At 40.9% G+C, this 23,391-nt stretch overlaps 1 protein-coding gene across 1 annotated transcript in view; it reads left to right on the top strand.

The window, feature by feature from the left end:
- LOC138623138 (activin receptor type-1-like) overlaps positions 1–23,391 on the top strand; it is a 31,833-nt gene extending 8,442 nt beyond the window's left edge. The window contains exons 2-12 of the mRNA XM_069702449.1: positions 8,019–8,092; positions 8,674–8,925; positions 10,799–11,071; positions 11,271–11,537; positions 12,723–12,928; positions 15,845–15,944; positions 17,334–17,480; positions 18,795–19,070; positions 20,737–20,934; positions 22,016–22,146; positions 22,279–23,391. Of these exons, the coding sequence (XP_069558550.1) occupies positions 8,026–8,092; positions 8,674–8,925; positions 10,799–11,071; positions 11,271–11,537; positions 12,723–12,928; positions 15,845–15,944; positions 17,334–17,480; positions 18,795–19,070; positions 20,737–20,934; positions 22,016–22,146; positions 22,279–22,413 (2,052 nt within the window). The 5' untranslated portion in view covers positions 8,019–8,025 and the 3' untranslated portion in view covers positions 22,414–23,391. The remainder of the gene's footprint in view (positions 1–8,018; positions 8,093–8,673; positions 8,926–10,798; positions 11,072–11,270; positions 11,538–12,722; positions 12,929–15,844; positions 15,945–17,333; positions 17,481–18,794; positions 19,071–20,736; positions 20,935–22,015; positions 22,147–22,278) is intronic.

Below are 23,391 nucleotides of genomic sequence, written 5' to 3'. Positions count from 1 at the left end.
TGTTAGAATCATTTTCATTTAGCTGAATGAAAACGGCATGATTAAACTAACAAATGTCATATTTCCATCTTTTGTGGTTTTGCTCTTTTAATGATGTCATCTCGTTCTTCTGCTACATTTTAATGGCACATGATTGAAGAATTAGCTCCACCATTGTACGTTATTTCATTTGATTATTGCTACCTGTCATAGTCAGTATTTTCTTTGTGTATTTCAGTATTAGGCATCGTATAATAAAGTTATTTTTGTCATATCTGCCCGGTGCAATTTCAGTTTACAAAGCCTAAAGGGCAAATTTAATTTTTTGTTTATATTTCACTGCCAATTAATGCTCTACTGTTTCATAGTGTGTATTATTAAGCTCTAATTAGGCTTGTACCATAACAGTGGCATAATATAAACAGAAAAATAAAAATAAATCATTAACTGTAATTATAAATAATTCAATGAATCAACTACAATTTTATTTTTGCGAGGGCTCTAATGATCAGAGACAGAGGGATAGGCAGACCTATATTTTATCTTTATTTCACCTATATTTCATCTTTATTTCATCTTTATTTTATCTTTATTTCACCTATATTTCACCTATATTTCATCTTTATTTCACCTATATTTCATCTTTATTTCACCTATATTTCATCTTTATTTTATCTTTATTTCACCTATATTTCACCTATATTTTATCTTTATTTCATCTTTATGTTATCTTTATTTCGCCTATATTTCATCTTTATGTTATCTTTATTTCACCTATATTTCATCTTTATTTCACCTATATTTCATCTTTATTTCACCTATATTTCACCTATATTTCATCTTTATTTCATCTTTATTTCATCTTTATTTCACTTATATTTCACCTTTATTTCATCTTTATTTCACCTTTATTTCACCTATATTTCACCTTTATTTCACCTATATTTCACCTATAATTCATCTTTATTTCACCTATAATTCACCTTTATTTCACCTATAATTCACCTTTATTTCATCTTTATTTCACCTTTATTTCACCTATAATTCACCTTTATTTCACCTATAATTCATCTTTATTTCACCTATAATTCACCTTTATTTCATCTTTATTTCACCTATAATTCACCTTTATTTCACCTATAATTCATCTTTATTTCACCTATAATTCACCTTTATTTCACCTATAATTCACCTTTATTTCACCTATAATTCACCTTTATTTCACCTATAATTCATCTTTATTTCACCTATAATTCACCTTTATTTCATCTTTATTTCACCTATAATTCACCTTTATTTCACCTATAATTCATCTTTATTTCACCTATAATTCACCTTTATTTCACCTATAATTCACCTTTATTTCATCTTTATTTCACCTATAATTCACCTTTATTTCACCTATAATTCACCTTTATTTCATCTTTATTTCACCTTTATTTCACCTATATTGCACGCCAACCAAAACATGCTTCCCATGAGATGATGGGACTCATCGCATCTGACCTAAATAATTCTGCTTTAAGGTATTGTAGAGGTGACACATTGTGGGGTTATGTCCTTAGCCACCATAATTGTAGAGTGTGAAACATTAATTTGTTGGCACATTGTAGGGTCGTCCTTTACTTTGGAAATCCAAGTTGATAAGTGTGACTGTGTTGTCTTTCCAGATTCTGAGAAAATACAAATTGATGTGTAACATTCTTCTATTGTCTTGTTTTTAAGACTCACAGCTGAATAAACCTTTTTAAGGTTGTACGTTTAGGTTTGTTTTATTTCAGATTAGTTTTAGTCATCCCACGTGTTGTATTTGACGAGGCAGAGAATGGTTTTAAACTGAGGTGAGCGTGTTGGTTTGCTAAGCTTTAGTGTGAATCTGAATGTGGGCTGCAGAGAGGACGACTTTCGCCCTCAGATCTGTGTTACTCCCACATCCACCTAGAAGCCAACCATCTGCGTGTCCCTGATGGCCCGCTGGCCCGCTGGCCCGCTGGCTGTCTGGGTCGTGGAGAGGGACGGGGAACGAGCAGCAGGCTCCACATTGCCTCTCTCTCGTCGGCCTCTTCCCTCGCCGCCCTGCGGTTTGCTGCAGTCTCCTCGGCCCTGGCTGTTTGTGCCATGGTAACTGTGCCAGCCTGCCAGCTCAGACACAGATTCCACCTCTCGTCTCCCTCTTTGCCAGCATGATGACTCAGCAGCTCCTGCAGGGCTTCAGCCTCCTCCCTCCTCACCCTCAGTGATACACTATGCTCATCAGACAAAGTAGTGTTTTGTCATTCTCTCCTATAGCTGACCTGAATACAAAACAGACCAAAATAATAAAGCATCCAACTCCACTGTTTTGTTTGTTGTTGAAAGCTACTTCAGCGCTCGTTTTGAAAATGTCAACTAGAAATAATGGATGGCAATAAAATATTAGGTTTGAGATGACATTTGAATTTATAGTCTTGCAAGTGGGAATGTGTACTAACTCCTACTTGTTCAGATGTATGTAAATCATTATAACTGTTCACATGCTTTTTTGGGTTCAGTTGTAATAATAACAGAATGCAAGTGCCATGTTTAATCATCCTCCATCTAATCACGCTAAGCTCTGCTCAACTTCTTAGATTAGTGCTTATCAAGATAGCCCTCTGGAGTGGGATCACTGAAAAGAGTCTGGCAGGGAAACATGGCATCATAAAATGGGAGCCATGATATGTAGGATCTATTTCAAGTCTCTCTAGCAGCACTCGGCGGGAGTCTACCCTAACATACTTCTCACTGGGCCGTGTCTATTTCAGCTGTTTCTCTTGGGTTGGAGACACTTTGGGCGGTTTATCTTGAGCTCAATGTGGTCTTTTATGTTTCCATGTACAAGGTCACGTCTCTGAGGTTCTGAAACTACTATACAAAACACAAGAGGTGGAAAAAGTATTAAGATTCTTTACTTGGGGAACTTTTTTCTCCTTCTGGATAAATAGTTTTGAGCATCACAACTCACACAAAATAACTTGTTTCACAATCAGAATTTGGTCCAATAATATTTGGAAAGTCTAAAAAAGCTGCATGATTAAGTTATTTTATCCCCATTCAAGTTAGTATAGGGCTGAGAACTGGAGGTTAGCTGTCTCTTGTAGGCATGCTCAGCGCAGAAAAGTCTCACCTGACAGCAGATTTAAAAGTTCTGAATACTGTGAAATACAAAGATTTATGAGGGTGATAGTTTTAATCAGCGACGTGTTGACTCGTTGAGCGAGGGCTTGAATCTAATAGATGTTCATTTATGTGTAAAAGTCCTGCAGCATAAGTCGAAGTAGAAGAAGAAATACATGCAGAATAGAGCATTTGAAGTGATAGCCATACATTCAGAATGTTATTTAAGCAAAAGAACAGAAGTAAACTTTCTGAAATATGTTGAAAAATCGAAACCAAAACTAATGAAAGTAAAGTTCAGGTACCTGAACATTGTACGTGTTACTACTCTTGAGTTACACTCTAATCTACGACTAAAAAGAGCTAAAGCACTATAATACAGAAGAAACTGACAAATGCTTTGTCAAACAAACAGCTTTCTCTGTTTTGCCCAACTATCGACATTAAGCCATCTTTAAGCTTCTATAAAATATTCCTCTACTTTATAGTGTGGGAAGCGTCATTAGATTACTAGTTCCAACTGCAATGGGAAATATATCGTAGTTATAACTACCATGTGGTATTTATACCAGTTTCCTGTTACAACACCACATCAGAGGACGTAGGAAGAGGGAATGAAAGGAAGGATGGGGGTTGTGACAGATAGAGGGGGGAAATGAGAGCACACCCTTGGCAGGATGTCAGATCTGTCAACACACAAACACACAACACAACACACTACACAACACACTACACAACACACAACATACAACACAACACACCACACAACACTACACAACACACAACGTACAACACAACACACAACACAACACAACACACAACACAACACTGCCAGAGAATTCAATACGCAGAGGTACACACACACACACACACACACACACACACACACACACACACACACACACACACACACACACACACACACACACACACACACACACACACACACACACACACACACACACACACACACACACACACACACACACACACACACACGATGTATCTTGATGAGGCCACTAGCTGTCTGTCATGCACTGCACAGGAAACACTGTCAGTTATAACATACAATACTCTTCCTGTATTGTAAAGAACTTCCAGACACCTTCATGTGTTTCGATCCTCTTCATCACCTGACTGGTGCTGAACATAAAGATGCAGAGACCAGGTGACGAGGCCTCGAGGTTCACACAATACACTGCACAGGTGGTCGGATACCTGCGAGCGTCTCACTCCTTTTAGCTTATTTAAGACAAAGTGTGTGTGTGGGAGAGATGAACTGAGATAACTTCACGGCCCGTCGAGGTCTTTCAGCAGTAAATAAAAAAAGAAGATTTTACAGTTTGAGGCCGTTAAGTGGAGCCTCCTGATTTGATCTACTTGGTTAATTGAGGTGAGTTATTGATCTGTCAGCAGTGTTTTTACATGAGTGGTGTATGAGTCAATATCAAGCTCACAAACTAACTGTAGTTGGACTCCAGACACACATACAGTCTACAGTGTGGCTTTGTCCTGTCTCACCCCCCCAGCATGGTGCCCTTTTCCCCAGTGTCCCCCTGGGCGCTGACACCCCCTCGTCCCACCCCGCCTCCTTTAGCTTACCTCCCTGTTGCAGCCCACCCTGGCCCACATGTCTCTCACATACTCTTTCTCTGGCCCACTGGCCCCCAGTTGCCCCCGGGCTGTATCTCCCTCGCCTCCTCATGCCCTCCTGCCCGTTCTCTGCCCCCGCCGCTGTGCCTCCTCTGGTCCAAGGGGAGCAGACAGAGCTCCCGATTCTCTCAGTGTGGCAGCCTCTGTTTTGTGCTCTGATTAAAGGAGCAGCATGGGGTCTGTGTGAGCGGCCGGTGCAGACGCCGCCGTTGGGCTAATGCTAACATTACGTGCTTAATCATTTATGTCTGGGAGACGGGCACAAAGGCTTGGAGGGGGTGGGAGCGGAGGTGGGGGGTGCAGGGGTATTTATCAGTGGCACAGATGCACTCAGGCCATGCTGCCAAGATAACGTCCCAGTGCTTGATATAGCACAAACAGGGCATGCTGCAGGCTCCGTCTCCAAAACTTTCATATCATTTCTATAAAATGGGTAGTTTGGGGGGATTGTTTTCCACTTAGAGTTCCCAGTGTGAATTAAACTGGTGGTCTGTCAAAATCCATCTCTGGACATAACAAACAAACAAACAAACAAACAGAACTGCACAGCTTTCTACAGACACATTAAATATTGAAGGATTAGACCGTCTCTGGGTCTCTAAACGATAGTATTCAGGGAGCTCCTTACTGTCCCCTCCTCCTCCTCCTCCTCCTCCTCCTCCTCCTCCTCCTCCTCCTCCTCCTGTCTGTCTGGTACTCTCTTCTCACTGCCAAGCAGCCTGTCCCTCAAACACACACACACACACACACACACACACACACACACACACACACACACACACACACACACACACACACACACACACACACACACACACACACACACACACACACACACACACACACACACACACACACACACACACAAGCACTGAGGCAGCCAATAGGAGAGCACCAGTCTCCCCATTGCTTGCCACTCAATGCCTTGTTGCCAGGACAACAGGAAGGCATGATATCCACTTTACTTGAGCATTTTCAACTTGGTGTTGACTTTTTTTTCGTAAAACAAGAACAGGTCTCCGTCAGTGAAATTGCCGTCTGAAATACTGTTAACGCAACAACAAATCCTGTCATTATGGTTTCTCTGAAAGATGATTTACAAAGATCCCAAAAACATTTGAATACATCAATAAAAAAAATCATCACCCATTGTTTTGTACACAATAGCTTCCTTATATATATTTTATTTATATATATATATATATTTTTTTTTATATAATATATTTATATATAAAATATATATACAGTGCATCTGGAAAGTATTCACAGCGCTTCACTTTTTCCACATTTTGTTATATTACAGATTTATTCCAAAATGGATTAAATTCATTTTTCCCCTCAAAATTCTACACACAACACCCCATAACGACAACGTGAAATAAATGTTTTTGAAATTTTTGCAAATCTATTAAAAATCAAAAACAAAAACAAAAATCCCATGTACATAAGTATTCACAGCCTTTGCCATGACACTCAAAGTTGAGCTCAGGTGTTTCCTGTTTCCACTGATCATCCTTGAGATGTTTCTACAACTTGATTGGAGTCCACCTGGTAAATTCAGTTGATTGGACATGATTTGGAAAGACACACACCATCTATATAAGGTCCCACAGTGGACATGTCAGAGCACAAACCAAGACATGAAGTCCAAAGAATCATCTGTAGACCTCAGACAGGATTGTATGGAGGCTCAGATCTGAGGAAGAGTACAGAAACATTTCTGCACCATTGAAGGTCCCAATGAGCACAGTGGCCTCCATCATCTGTAAATGGAAGAAGTTTGAACCACCAGGACTCTTCCTAGAGTCGGCCGCCCGGCCGAACTGAGCGATCGGGGGAGAAGAGCCTTAGTCAGGGAGGTGACCAAGAACCCGATGGTCACTCTGACAGAGCTCCAACGTTGCTCTGTGAAGAGAGGAGAACCTTCCAGAAGGACAACCATCTCTGCAGCACTCCACCCAGCAGGCCTGTATGGTAGAGTGGACAGACAGAAGACACTCCTCAGTAAAAGGCTCATGACAGCCCACCTGGAGTTTACCAAAAGGCACCTGAAGGACTGTCAGACCAGGAGAAACTAAATTCTCTGGTCTGATGAAACAAAGATTGAACTCTTTGGCCTGAATGCCAAGCGTCATGTTTGGAGGAAACCAGGCAGCGCTCATCACCTGACCAATACCATCTCTACGGTGAAGCATGGTGGTGGCAGCATCATGCTGTGGGGATGTTTTTCAGCAGCAGGAACTGGGAGACTAGTTAGGATGGAGGGAAAGATGAATGCAGCGATGTACAGAGACATCCTTGATGAAAACCTTCTCCAGAGCGCTCTGGACCTCAGACTGGGGCGAAGGTTCATCTTCCAACAGGACAGCGACCCGAAGCACACAGCCAAGATAACAAAGGAATGTCTTCGGGACAACTCTGTGAATGTCTTTGAGAGGCCCAGGCAGAGCCCAGACATGAACCCGATTGAACATCTCTGGAGAGATCTGAAGATGTCTGAGCACCGACGCTCCCCATCCAACCTGATGGAGCTTCAGAGGTCCTGCAAAGAAGAACGGGAGAAACTGCCCAAGAATAGGAGACAAGCTTATAGCATCATACTCAAAAAGACTTGAGGCTGTAATTTCTGCCAAAGGTGCTTCAACAAAGTATTGAGCAAAGGCTGTGAATACTTAAGTACGTGTTATATTTTCATTCTTTATTTTGAATAGATTTGCAAAAATTTTCAACAAACTATTTTCACTTTATCATTATGGGATATTGTGTGTACAATGTTGAGGAAAAAAATGAATTTAATCCATTTTGGAATAAAGCTGTAATATAACAAAATGTGGAATAAGTGAAGCGCTGTGAATACTTTCCGGATGCACTGTGTGTATATATATATATATATATATATATAAAAAAAAAACAAACATATATTTTACATTTTTATATTATATATATATATACAGTGAACCCTCGCTATAACGCGGTTCACCTTTCACGGTCTCGCTGCTTCACGGATTTGCATCGTGCATTGAAATCACATTACGACTATATGTAACGTAGATATATTTAATGTCCAGTTCTATCTATTTCAATTGTAAAATAAAGGTTACTACTTCACGGATTTCGCCTATCACGGTTTCTATTTGGAACGTAACCCCCGCGAAAAACGAGGGTTCACTGTACATATATATATATATATATATATATATATAATTGGAGCTCAGCCCTCATTTTGTGTGTTTTTGTTTTTTCCCCTCCAGGTCTACAATGACGAGTGGGGACCTGTTTGTGTTGGTTGTGATCTCCCTGGTCTTTCCCTCTTCTAGCTTGGAAGGTAAGCATGTTGTCACATCGGAGGTGGGGGGTGGGGGGGGGGGGTCAGAATCAGAATCCAGGTGAATTTAGTTCTTGTGCTACCTCTGAGTGTTAGATCGCGGTGCCATCAGTCTGTTACTGCAGGTCCCAAATACATACAGGTGAGAAGGTGTTTAACGGACATCTGCAATCCCCCTTTCTCTTTTAATCTAGTTGAAATACACCATATTTCAGCCTCAGTGTCTTTTTCTGTCCCCCCTCAAGCCTTTTGCATTCATAGACCAAAACTCAACCAATTTTTCACCACCCCTCCTCAGTCTGTTCCTCTCAACTGCTGTCTGTCACTGTTATTTTAAACTACTGCAGTGGCTTGTAGTGGAAAGAGTTGTTTTAGCCTGGCAAGCCACACTTTTCATCATGTTTACAATCTAATAGTATACATGCATACTTAGATAAGGGATTAGCACCTTTCTTTTATCATCAGAAAACATGAGTGGGCCTCTTTCTGCCTCATATTATTGTTATTACTCATCTGTCACTGCAGGACGTCTCATCTATTCAAAGAGGAATTCTGATGTTACATATTGTTTTCTTTTGCAGGTGAGGGCGGCGTGAGAAATGAATGTTTGTGTGATGGATCGTCCTGCAGCACGGGGCACCGGTGTTTTAGCCAGCAGTGCTTCACCTCTCTCTCAATACTGAACGGGACATCAGTCTTTCAGAAGGGCTGCATTGTGGGTAATGAAGACGAGTCCTTGCGTTGTGGAAACTCACCGACTCCTGAGCTGGTGCTAGAGTGCTGCTATGGACATTTGTGTAACATGAACATCTCCTTGCAGTCCCCACTTGAAGGTAAAGTGTTCATAAAAATATGTGTAAAATGTTATTCCTAAAACTGAGAACTGTCATTTTACCATCCTGCTGGCTTCACATTGTTCCACATCAGTGTTTTACACAAGTTGGGAATTTATTTGTGCCAGTGGTTTAGAGCTGTGCTGTTGGACATACAGTGCAGACCTTAAATATTTAGGCAGTTACACACTTTCGTACTTCGTTCTTCAGCACGTTTTGTTTGAAATTGAATGATAGACACTTCTTCAACGTGCCACGTCTGGACCTTAACGTCTGTAGTTTTACATCAGCGGAGAAGTGTGTGAGATGCAGCTCTTATAACACATAAAGTTGCAGCAGTTCAAAAGTAATGAGACACTTCGCTACTAAATATTTGTTGAGGAGGCAACTGTGAATTGTTTCTACATTAATTCATGAACATAAGAGCTCCTATGCTGCTCAGAGTTGGTTGAGTTTTGAGGGTTGGTATTTAGATAAAGCTGGAGCTGTCTGTCTGTATTGGTCGTAAAGAAGTGAACATGAGTCCTAAACAAAAGGGAAAATCGATCTACCTTTTACCTGAATTAACAGTTGGATTCGTTCTTAACAAGCAGGTGTTCATGGAACAAACAGAAAATGGTTCAAATGGAAAATGTTCGGTTGGGGAACAAAACAGCACAAAGAATTTGGGAATAAAGCTCTGTGGATTAATAAATTATACATCAACTCCATCAAATTCATGATGGAAAGATGACATTGTGGAGAAAAAAATGAACAGCCGTGTCTAGATGGTACATCTGTTGTGACTTGAGCATGTATGGCTTTCAATGGAACCAGCACACTGGCATTTATTGATGATCTCGCTGCTGATGGAAACAACAAGATGGATGCAGAGGTACACAGAAGCATCATGTGTGCTCCTATTCAGACTAATGTGTCGAAACTCAATGGACAACATTTCATCATAAACGTATTGCTGAAGCAACCCAAGAGTTTTTCAGAAGACCAGTCTAAGACAGAGAGACTCGAAGCCTGGGAGAGCATCAGCAGTGAAGATATGAATCCTTTATGGGTGACGGATGGTCTGAAACAAAGACTTCAGGCATCACTGACTACAAAAGATTAGCTGCAATATATTAAATATGATGATTATGCCTTGAGGGGCAGGACAGTTTGAACCTGCTGGTCTGCTGAGGCCTTGATGTGTGCAGGTTGCATGTTCTCCTTGTTCCTCTGGGTGCTGCCTCCCAGTCAGAAGACATGCGTTCTGGGTTGATTCTAAATTGTCTGTAGGTGTGAATGTGAGAGTGAATGGTTGTCTGTGTCTGTTGGCTCTGTGATGGACCGGTGTCCTGTCCAGGGTGAACCTCAGCTATGTGCTCCAAACCCCTGTGATCCTGTTCAATAACAAGATATATTCTGCCTACATTCAAATTATTTTTATGTGGCAAATGCATTCAAAATGACATATATTAAAATAATTGGAGCTGTTCAATAAACTATTTACAACATATTTATCTGTTTAAAGGTTTGAATACCAGCAGTAACATATGATATCACCATAGCCTTATTTCATTGGAAAGTTTTTAAAGAAGGAAATATTACATACAAAGTTATGTTGACAGAAAATCCATTTCAGTCAGCCTCATGAATAAATTCCTTTTTGTGGAAAACACTGAAACTCAGTTTATATTAGAAGGTGTTATATTTCTGAGAGGAAACTTTTTCTAGCTATATTTGAAACTTACTTCAGTCTCCTTTTCAACGGCCGGCCAACAAAGAGATGTTTTCAACCTAGATGTTGTCTGATGCGAGTGAATGCCATTTAATTTAATGGGTTACTAATGGTATTGCTCTAATGGGTTTTCCCCATATCTCTGTTTCCTCTTATCAGATGTAGAAGTGTCCGTTGGCCGACCAGTCCTCAGAGAACAAGACTGTGTGTGCGAGGGCGGTGTGTGTGAGCAGGACCATCGCTGCACAGGCCAGCAGTGTTTCTCCTCTCTGAAGATGATTGATGGGGCAGCCGTCCAACAGAAGGGCTGCCTGAGGGACGACGAGGAGGGCAGAGCCACCTGTGCCACGCCACCCTCGTCGGCCCGTGTTGTCAAGTGCTGCCAGGGCCATCTGTGTAACATGAACGTCACTGTGCAAGCTCCAGGGAGAGGTGACTTTGCACACATTGTACACATTCCTGTTGGCTGCCATTCATCAAGACCCTTATGTCACTAAATATCAAACAAAAGTTCTGCTTTGGAGCTGATGTCTCATTTGATTTCTTTTTGACACAATGTCATGTGGCTTTTTTTAAACACCATAAAATTCACTTATTAACAAGCCATGTTTTCTTCCTGAATGTTTTGCAGAGGAGAAAGTGAAGCCGCTAATCAAAGAGGAGCATGAGTGTGTGTGCGAGGGCAGCTCCTGTGTGACGGGGAGTCGCTGCCTGGGCCACCAGTGTTTCTCCTCTCTGACGGTTAACGCCGGCTCCCTGGTGTACCAGAAAGGCTGCTTTAAAGTCTACGAGCAGAGCACGTTGACCTGCAAGACGCCTCCCTCCAGAGACCAGATTGTCGAGTGCTGCCACGGGAACCTGTGTAACATGAACAGCACCGTGGAGCTGCCTGTCAAAGGTACACTACCTAAAATGCACTACACAGACATTGTTCAAGTATTTAACTTTGCGTATTTTTAACCAAATCATTAAACCTATTCCACATTAAGTGCTGCCTATATTTCATAAATTCAGAATAGAGATGACATGTGGCCTAGTTTTTGCTGTTTTAGACAGAGTAACATATATTCATTCCTCTCCATCATCCTCTGCTGAGACAGGCTTCACCATCAGCTGTGAAATCATCTGCCATGGTTGTTCTGGATGGTTTCTGTTGGCCTGAGTTACACCTCTGTGTGGTCACACTCCTGGCACCTCATGAAACGGAGAAGGGGGAGACAGAGAGAGCTTTTGAATATTATTTAGTCATGGTTCACTTCTCCTCTGTCCTCCCAGTAGCTGTCAGAGCTGGCTGACATGGTCCCAGAGGGTGAGGCCACCAGGGAGTGAAGGAGAGACGGGCGTCTATACACAGAGCTGTTGTACCTTTTAGTTTCCGTGACCTGTACTTGATTCTCTACAGCAGTCTTTTATATACTATTTTTGTACATAAATATTTATACCTAATGTGCTTTATATTATCTTTTTGGTTATACATTTGGGGATGAGATCAAAGCCAAATAAAATGAGCAGATTTGGAAATGAGTTTCTAAGTTAAATGCGTCCCCTCCTGTGTGTTGGTTCAAGTCTAGTGGGCTTCTAGAAAGTGTTACGAGTTATTTGTGTTGGGAAGAAAGAGTTGATTGTGCGAGTTGAGAAAAGGGGATCACTGTCTGTGCTGCAGGCAGAGCCGAGCACTCTTTCCCTCCGAATGTTTGGAAAGTGTGAATGGTGGTGAGTTGGTCAGGCTGGCCTCGACGACTCCATGAGATCCACTCTGGATGTGTGCATGTGAGTGAATGCTGTGGAGTGTTTAGTGTGCAGCCTTCCTGCCCACCTGTAGCATGTTCCACCACAACATGTGTGATCCGGTCAGAGAAAAACAAAAGCAAAGAACAGTTTTCCTTTAAGTCTTAAGTGAAGTTCTAATAGACTCCAATATGTTGTTTACTGCAAGCGAACGATGCTCACTCTCCTGACGGGTAAAAGTCAAATTTAGTCTTTAAAAATGAAACTTTACTTCTGCCTTCTAAAAATGTACAAAGTGATGATCTAAGTGTCTCTAGAAAAGTTACTCAGTGTAAATTTCCCTCTCCCCTTACAGCTGATGAGCTATCCAGCTACAGCGTGACTACACTGGCAATTGTCATCGTGGCACCCATCATTGTTCTCGTCGTCCTCTCTGCTGTCGCTATCCTGGTGTTCAGACGCATCCACCACAACCAAATGGAGAGACTAACATCACGAGATGCTGAATATGGAACTATCGACGGCCTCATAGCATCTAATGTCGGCGAGAGCACTCTGGCGGTGAGTAGCGGTTAATATGAAGGCGCCTCCCTCCACTACAGCGTTTGAGAGCAGCTCCTGAAATCATTAGAAAGATCAGTATGAATATGAAATGGCATATTTTATTGGACTATAGTCTGTTAAATATGAAGCCAAATCAAATTCCAGTCTCTTGCTTCTCCCCATTACTTCCCCTCAGTGCCAGATACCACAGGCATGTTGTGAATATTATACACAGCTTCTAGCAAGACACAGACTTTCTGTTTGGAACAAGTTCAAATTAGTAAATAAAAGTAGACTTGAGTAACTGCATTAACTAAGGAAACTGGAAAACATGGATACTTGAAGTCCGTTAGAGTTCGACCATCCTAATGTTTCTGAAGTGTTCACTTTGAGCACCGTTGCATTATGTAAAATAGGATGGTGTCGATCAAAGCTGCAGCAGATTAAACTTGCATGAGTGTTGGTTGACAAAAATAAGCTTTTGAAACGCGTTTAATTTGATTTTGTCCTGCTACAGTCAAGCCTGGAAGTATGATTGATATTTTCACATATTTAGCCAAATATGATCATTTTGTATGTCTCCCAGCTGATGAAAACTCAAGCTAGAGGTGTGTTTGCTTGATTTAAATATGTTTCTGATATAAATAAACAACGATGTCACAGTACTGATAACATGAATAACTTTGATTAGTTTGTTAGCTAGTTCTAATATTTGAAAACATATCAATTAAGAGAGATCCAGTCTTATTTTTTAGATTTAGGTGGCAGAGTGATTCATTACAGGTGGACCAGAGCGACTACCTTTAAAGCTCCAAGCTTTGTGTGTTGTATTACCCTGAGTGTTAAAACACTGTTGGAATAGTGGGGATTTCTGCCTATTCTTTGAACACGTGCACTTTTAATACGATTATTTTATAATAAACAGCATTCAGACTAATAATCATGTGGTGGCACTGTAATTAAGATATTTTTTGTCTTGAACTATATGCCGTAATAGTAAAATCATTTCTGGCATAAATCTCATACATGTAATAAACTTGTAGAAAGATACACGACAAACACACAGGTAATATTTAAGCCTTATTTACTGGATGTAACGCTTTCTGTGGTTGTTCGGTCAATGTGTCCAAGTTATGTCTCCAAACAGGATTAAAGGGTGCAGACTATCACTTATGAACTCTGAACTAAAACTTTTATTCTCCATAATGTTTTGCTAATTGTTCGGTAAATGAATTTTAAAGCAGTGCATTGTAGATGCGTATGCATGCACATGCAGTGTGTGTGTGAATGCGTGGGTGAAACAAAACAAAACCAGTACTTTTTACAGCTACTTTTAGGAATGTCTTTTGCTATTTATTTTCTCTCCACTCAACCATAGATTGTAAGTTTTCTGCAGAGTGGTTTATGTTTTGAGGCCAGCTAAACTGATCCAAAGTTTAGGTGGAGTCCTGTGGTTAGCGTTTCGACTGAGACAACCGAGCACATTCACTGGCTCACACTCTGTAATCATGTTCAGCAGGAACTGCTCACAGTCCAGTTGGTGCCCCAAGAAAATACATGGTTGTTACCACCCATTTTGTAGTTCTGTATCGTCACAAAAACCCACATTAGTAAGGAGTTAGTCTTTCTCATGGAAGCATGTTGTAACTCTTTATAATCTGGATTTTTGCCATTTATTTTTAATTATGAAACCTTTAAATAACAGTACAGTAGTTAAAAGTATGTTGTTTGTGTATATGTGTCATAGAGACACACACACACACACACACACACACACACACACACACACACACACACACACACACACACACACACACACACACACACACACACACACACACACACACACACACACACACACACACACATACACATAAGCTCTCTCCATTTATTTCCAAACCCCATCAATGCACTTGGCAATGAAAGGCCCAAATGTTTGCTTCAGCATAATTAAAAAGTGCTTGGCAGCACCATGAGAAAGGTTATTAGGAACAGTGGAACAGTTGTGAAAAGCAAATCGGAGTGAAACACATGTGCTTGTCCCTCTGCAGCCTGCTGCCCAGACATCCTCTCTGATTATAATCATATTGCAGCATTGTGATTGCATTCTGCTGCTTAACGGCCTGGCCCGAATAAACCCAGCTGCACCAAAGAGAGAGATTTAAGGTCGCTGCACAGTAACTCATCATTCATTTTATGGCCTCTGTGTTGCATTCCTGTGTTGTGATTCCAAATAGTCTCTCAGGCAGCTCTTGCATTATGCATCTGTTTATCTGAGGCGTCACTCTTCTCTGTTTTCAATCCTCAATCTCCCATCTCAGTTTAGTCATTTGTTTTGCTCAGCAGCTGCTGCCTCTGTTGCTCGGCACTGCCCTCCTGTGTCAGGTCTGGGTTACTGCACGTCTTTGAGATGAGATAAAAATAAAAGGTTTAGCAGCATTGCGCCTGTTTTGGAGTCTGGCCCTTGGATTAGATCAAATCTCCAGCGCCCACACCAGTCACCAGGGAGGGGTGGCACTTCTGTTGTTTACTCAGCAGGGGGCACCCTGCACCTCCAGCACAGACACACACCTACACACACTATTCACATTATTCTGACACACACACACACACACACACACACACACACACACACACACACACACACACACACACACACACACACACACACACACACACACACACACACACACACACACACACACACACAGTTGCCCCCCTCCATCCCGTGTGGGTGCCACATCAAAGACGGCCTGCTTGTATTAATCTCCATCTGAGTCCCAGATGCTCAGTATTTCATCATCTTTGAGCTCGAGCCACACAATTCTTTTGAGAAGGCTTTTATTAGATGGCTCACTTGTAAATATGTACACAGGCCCACACAAATATACAAGCGCTGTATCATTTGTTTATGTTTTTTTTCCTCTTTCCCAGGACCTCCTGGATCATTCCTGTACTTCAGGAAGTGGCTCGGGACTCCCTTTCCTCGTTCAGAGAACTGTTGCTCGACAAATAACACTCAATGAGTGTGTGGGTAAGTGCCCTGTTAGAGGCTGTTTTTATATTAACAACCTCATTTATTTCTTTATATCTTTTTGTTAGTTGTTTACTTGAAATTTAATTGAATGTTATTTTGTTATCTATATAGTTGTCCACTTTATTTTGACATTTTATTTAACTTTTGAGTGAATTTTATTGATTTATTTGACTATTTATTTATGCATTTTAATTGGTTTTATTAGTCGGCGTAATCATATACTTGATCTTTTTATTTTGTAGTATCTGTCATTGCGTCCCTGTCACAGCTCTGTATAGCAGATAGTGTTTGTTTGTTTGTTTTTACAGAGTCTGTTCCTTGTAATGTAGTTATTAGTTGCACTGAGCTGGATGGTGAGTTTGTTATCTGTCTTGAATCGTTCTCTCTATTAAGCCTTCAAAGTGGACCTCCTGGTTTGTGTTTTATTTGTTCACTGATGCACTGATTTGCACTAAATCAAAGAAAGAAAGCAGTTGTGTAAGAAACAAGCACTGAGAGGATATTCTGAAACTTCATCAGTGACGTCCCCGGAGTCAAAACGGCAATTTAGTTTTGAGATTATTTGTTCTATGTGAAGTGTCAGGGGGAAATATTACCAACAGAATACATTTTCATATAGACAAACACATTGCCGTAATTATGAGTGTTAAAGGTTGAAAGTCACTCGTTGAAATACAGGAAGTTCAAGTGCCACGCTCCATCACTCCTCTTCACCACTTCTGCTACAATTAAATCAACATTAATTGATTTTTGGCCACTGGGTGGCATTAAAATAAACTGACATTTACACAGATATCACCAGCTTTCCAAGTTGTTTATGGTTAGTTATGGTCTCAGTAAACTGTTTCCTATTTACACATCGATATTTAGCTACATTAGCATTTATATGAGATGGTTTTTCTGCCCCCAGTGAAGAATGTAAATCCAATTTTCACTTTTCTTTTAGCTTATCTTTTTCCCCAAACCTTTGGCAGAGATGTCCGGATCTGAAGATACTAAATATTTGACTTTCTCCTCTCCTCTCCTTATGATATGGGAAATATGATGGACATCTGATTTTACACTGATAATAGATATTTAATGATGGTAATTGTACAGCAACACAAAATCATGACCACCAAATGTACTATTAGATCAGATGGAATCACATCTGAAAACAACTTGAAGTAATCATTTACTTTCACTTTGTGTCTTTTTGTGATACAACTTTTTCCTAAAAATGAATCCTCCCTTGGAACCAGTTGTTGACAGTAAAGCAGCCTTTTCTTTGTCTGGGATACAGTTTCACTGGCAAAACCCACGTCGACCCTTTCATGCTAAGCAGATGTTTGGCTTGGTTTGAGTGCGTGCTGTCTGGTTAATCCCTCTCTTGTTTCTACCTGCCAGGTAAAGGCCGTTACGGTGAAGTGTGGAGGGGTCAGTGGCAGGGGGAGAGTGTTGCTGTTAAAATCTTCTCCTCCAGAGATGAGAAGTCCTGGTTCAGAGAGACTGAAATCTATAACACCGTACTGCTGAGACATGAGAACATCCTGGGTACGTAACATATCACACAGAATCAGCTTTAGCGTGGTGTGAGACGCACTGCAGGACACAACGTACATCATAGATATCTGAATCTCAGGCTACATGTGCCCGTGAGTTGGCACATAGTTTTGAACAACTAGAGTAATACAAGATAGAAGCTTTTATACTTGACACCAGTTTACAACTAAAGAGTGGAGGATTTGTGCCATATAGGTTGTTAAAGATAATTCATTTCGATATGTATGTATGGCTAACTACCTAACCATTAATATTTTTGTACTGTAGTGCCCCATTGGTAACGTGTTAGGAAGGGTGCTCCGATCCATCAGCCATCGATCGTGATAGGCCGATACTCGTTCAAAAGAGTTTGATTGGTGATCTCTATAAAGGCAGGTCAGAGGAGCCAATAAGATGATGCAAAACTCCATGTGCAGCTAAAATAACTTCACTGGCGTCGCTGGTCTGGCAGCTCTACCAGGAGTCTGAGAACTGTTTTTCTTCTTGTTAATAAAAAGGTATAAAGAGATATATTTCCCCTACGCACTCAAGCCCCAAATATGTGGCCTGCTTTCTGCCGTTCTGCTGCTTGACCGAAGCAGCAGAACGGGGATGAGAGTTGATGAGCGAGCGGCTCTGCGCCAGACAGAAAGACGACCAGCCGGCTCTTTACATGTTATGTTTACTTAATTGTTGGATAAAGATTGGGAACGTAGCGGCAGCAACGTCAGCAGGTCATTATCACGGATGAGCCTCTGCCTTTCAGAGCTAGTTATTCCATGAGGCGGATAGCTGCTTGTTTTTTGGCAGGACAATAAAAGCTGCTTTTCAGCTCTCGGGAAGCAGCAGGAGCTTCTGCACCGAGCACAAGCGGAGATGACTTAAGATGAGAAGAGGAACAAGCTGTCTGGCAAAAATGAAGAGATGTTTATATTTTTAAAGAAAAATCTGCCATTGATAATTCAACTTTGGGAGATGTAATGATACCAATCGCAGTTTCTCTCTCAGTAAGCGATGAGAGGCTGCTGTGGTTCAACTGGTATCTCAGAGAGAGAGAGAGGAATATGTTGCACATGTAGCCTGACAGTAAATAAACAGTTGTCAATTCTTGATAGTCTCATCTCTTAATTTTAACACATAATATACAGCGTCGTTCAGAATTGTTAAATTGATTGACAATGCTACACAATAAATAAAATGCTTCAAAATCTGCCCTAGTGATCAATGATCGGTCCCCAAAATCCAGATCGGAGCACTCTTACACGTTTGCTTGCATTTTATGTCGATGGAAAATATGTATTGATTTAAATATGTTTCTGAATTTAGGCTTCATCGCCTCAGACATGACTTCGAGGAACTCCAGTACTCAGCTGTGGCTCATCACTCACTTCCATGAGATGGGCTCCTTGTATGATTACCTTCAGCTCAGCACCCTCGATGCGTCCAGCTGCCTCCGCATGGCGCTCTCCATCGCAAGCGGCCTGGCGCACTTACATGTAGAGATCTTTGGAACGCAGGGTAAACCAGCCATCGCCCACCGAGACCTGAAGAGCAAAAACATTTTGGTAAAAAAGAACGGACAGTGCTGCATTGCTGATCTTGGTAAGAATGTGTGCGAGTGTGTTTATCCTTCAGACATGTACTTTAAAATCAGATACAGAATCTGACTTTTTAAAGAAATAAAATACATCATGTTGAATTTGGGGGAAATTTATAAAATGATGCACAAAACAGCCAGAATATTTCCTTTGAAGTGATGGTGTGATGTTTTGGGTTTGCAGTTTCACTCGGTGGAAACATAATGTGGCTTCAACAGGGTTGACGACCATGAAGATGTTGAAGGGGTTAAATGAATGTTGTGGTTCATGGGGACTACATAAGAGATGCATCTGCAGTAATATAGCTCCATCCCATCTCACCACTCAGCCATATTTGTTGCTAATTTAGGACGAACAACCAATACTAAGTGTGTCACCCAGCCCTTAACCAAAAACACATTTGGTAGACCTTGGACACCTTCATCTAATACAGCAATGTTCCATCTGCAGATGCTTGAATAACATCTAATTCATGTACAAGTCACGGCGACAGGCTTGACATGTTTACTGGCTCGCTGTAATGAATTCTGCTCTGAATGACGCATTCTGCCGTCCCGACCAACCCGGTAGCTGTTGTTTGTCTCCTCGACGAGTTGTTAGCTTGGAGTACATCCTGTATGGAAGAACAGGACTGTTAGCGCGGAACAAGTAGTGCTTCATCATTTAAATCAGGAGACTGAGCGAATCCAGTGTTTTGAGACTCGAGTCCACAGCCGACACAATCATGACATTTAGACAAGGAATTGTCATATAAATAACTGCGATTGATTGTCTTTCTGTTCATTTCAAGGCACAATTATCATGTAATAATACACATTCTCTATATGAAGCAGTGCCAATAATTGGCATGAAACACTGGAACATATCAATTTAAATGACTTTTTTCCTTTTAGGCTTTACAAACAAAAATTACTCACTGCAGACATGACATAAATAGGCTTTAAATATACAAAGCTTAATAGTAAAATATACAAAGAAATGACTGACAATGACAGGTACCAGTGGTCAAAATAAACAGTGAACTATAGTGGCTCTGATATTCCACTCCACGAAGAAGGGCTCAACAAGATGACACCGTTAAGAGACCTGAAACAGGGAAATGATGCATAGTGATGAAAATAAGACATTTCTTTTGGTTTCATCCAGCTGTTTCTATACACATAAATGAAATGAGTGATGCTTATTCCAAATAATTGTGGTCAACTCAAATAAGTGTAATAATGTGATTATTTGGTTATTGTCATAGGTTTCCTTGAAACCTAAAAGTCCCCTTCCATTTGAAAGTGTGTGGTGCTTATTGACGGTCACGGTGCAGACTCACTATGTGCAGTTTGACCGGAGCAGATTGTTTCCGCATTAACCTGCAAAACAGGGAACATTTCTCTGTGCTTCAGTTTATCATTATCAGTATTTTTGAGCATATGTACATGAGATGTAGTTTGGAAGCCTATTATGGTTCAATAAGCAACTTACATGTGAAGGTAAAGGCTTCGGGAGTTTTCATATTCTTGTTCTGAGACAGTAGATTAAATTGGAGGATATTTTAACAAGGTAATTGAAATTCTTTGAGAAGAACTTGTGTCTGCCAGTGTATTTTAAGAGGAGTATCTTTATACCTCATAAAACATATGTGGACGGGATCTTTAAAGCGCTCTTTGTTTTCACATTAGGTCTGGCGGTCATGCATTTTCAAGACACCAACGAGTTAGATGTGGGCAACAACCCTAAAGTTGGCACAAAGCGCTACATGGCCCCCGAAGTGCTGGATGACTCCATCCAGATGGACTGCTTCGAGTCCTACAAAAGAGTGGACATCTGGGCCCTGGGCCTCGTCCTGTGGGAGATCGCCAGGAGGACAGTCAGTAATGGTCAGTATGTGTTTCACACTATGTGTCCCTGCTGGATTCTGGATAGTCCTGTCTCATATACATCGCTGGCCCATCTGTTACACTCATATGTTGTGTGTTGGCATTACCGGTAAGCAGAATAATAACCACAAACATGATGTATCTTAGTGATCAGAAAGCAGGCTGGTATACAGGTAAGGAAATCCTTGTAAACACATGACATTGATACGGCTGCGGTCTGCTCTCTCCTCAGAATTAAGACAATATCTTAAGACAACAGTGCCTCCGTCCACTGTCTGTGGTCCACGGAGACGCCAGAAGCGTCTGCATTTATTTATGTGAAACAAAACCCACTTCCTCCGTTCCCTGTCAAATGGGTTTATCACTTTATAGTAGGAAGTGGGCTTTTAGCAACACTTTGAGATATTGATTTACCCCGACACAGTAACCTCACATCTGTTTTTTGTTTGTTTCTTTACCACAGCTACGCTTGAAATTAAATTAAGAAAAAAACACAGCCAAGCCACAACATGAGTCTTTTTTTGTTTTTGAATATACCTTATGGGATATGTCAGTCGTCCATCAGCCGGTTAACACCTGGAATCATGCGTCACGTACATCATTAACATTTACATGTAAATAAGCACATGAACACAAACAGAAAAGGGAGGAGAAGAATTTAACAGGCATCTAACAAAATTAGACATCTTTTTTCACTGTAGCCCCATTTCATTGATCTCTATTAGAAATTTGTCATACGTTACAAATGTAATTCCCAAACTGAACCGTCAGAACCCAATCGGTTCAGGCTCAGATCGTTTCATAATTTTAGCGGGTTTGAGAGGGTTGAGGTCTGCCCTGCAGTCGATTTAAAATGAAAAAATAAAAACCTGTGCAACGGGGCGTCTACAGATCAGAGCTAAATGCATCTTGGGTGTGTGCACCTGTACTTTTAGCTGACCACTTGTGAACCCACCACTCAGGACGGATGACAATGAATAGTGATCAAATAAATTTGGACAGGGCTTTGCTTACATGTTACAGTTTGTCCTGATGATGTAACCTTGGAAGTGAATTGGTGCATGCTCTGCTTTGCTTGCAGGCATTGTGGAAGACTACAAGCCACCTTTTCATGACGTTGTCCCAAGTGATCCCAGTTTTGAGGACATGAAAAAGGTTGTTTGTGTGGATCAGCAGAGACCCAACATCCCAAACAGATGGTTTTCAGACCCTGTAAGTCGTGTTCAAACTGTCATTCAGTAGCATATAATCCAAGTCTACATGTTTCCTTCCCTCTAAAAATAAGGCCTTTCAGTATTATTCTAGTGTTGACGCACTCATGGATTTATTTCTGCTCCTTTTCAGACTTTAACCTCCATGGCTAAACTCATGAAGGAGTGCTGGTACCAGAATCCATCAGCCAGACTAACAGCACTGCGCATCAAAAAGACTCTCACAAAGATCGACAACTCTCTGGATAAAATAAAAACAGACATTTGAGCCTTCCTGGAGAAGAAGAGGCAGACATGTACTAAAGGCCTTTGACGACATCTAGAGGATGGAGCATTTTAGAGAAAGAGAAAAGACTTGATGGGTGCAGTGCCCTTATAGTGGCACAGACCTATATTTATTTTAAAAACACTTGGCGGGACACATTTTGGCATCCAAAGATGGCTTACCGGGCATTTCTGAGACTGCCAGTGGTCTTGGAGATAGGAACATATCTATTCCACTTATAACATAGGAGCTGGACTGTTAGACATGTTCTTCGAGGATGAAACTGTTACCTGGGCATTTGAGTAGAGTCGCTTTTGTTAGAAGTGCAGATTTTGTTTGACTTTTGTTGTTTTTATTTCAGAAATGTCTGAACATAGCAAGTTCACTTTATCTCTTCAACTGTACTGTGTTGTTCATATACATCCTGGAGAATTCATTTGGAAAAGATGCTAACTTTCCAATTTAATCTGCATTATTTCTGCAACGGTGGTGATTGCGAGGCGTGTTGGGTTGTGCTTTGTGTCTCATGCACCTTTTGTTTACGATGCTGTCAGAACAAGTTTCTTGGGATTTGGTCTGTTCTGTAACATTAAGTTGTACAGCTACGCCAATGGCACCGTCCTTTTCCTCATATATCGTCCAACTAAAGGTACTCTGTCGCAACCCTTTTCTATATCACCATGACTTTTACATTGAGTTATGTACCTATTTTGTTTTGTTTCTTCAGCTTTACAGAAACAAATGCTACAAGAACAAATAAAATATCCGCTAGGTAATGCTGAACTCTGTTCCTCCCGAGGCCTGTAAGTAAGCCTGTAAGTAAGCCTGTATACTGTCTTAACGCGTGCATTGTTGTCTTAACGTGTGCATTGTCAAGGAAATGAAGTCAAACTTCAGCCTTTTTTTTTTTTTTTTAAATTTCTTTAACATTTTATATCAATTAGTGATTTCTATTAATTAAATAGAAAAAAAAATATTTAA

Source organism: Brachyistius frenatus, unplaced genomic scaffold (genome assembly GCF_029030835.1).
Source record: "Brachyistius frenatus isolate BFR_SWC_R1_liver_20210118 unplaced genomic scaffold, ASM2903083v1 Contig_42, whole genome shotgun sequence".
NCBI lineage: Eukaryota > Metazoa > Chordata > Actinopteri > Embiotocidae > Brachyistius > Brachyistius frenatus.
This window is presented reverse-complemented; position numbering and strand designations above follow the sequence as displayed.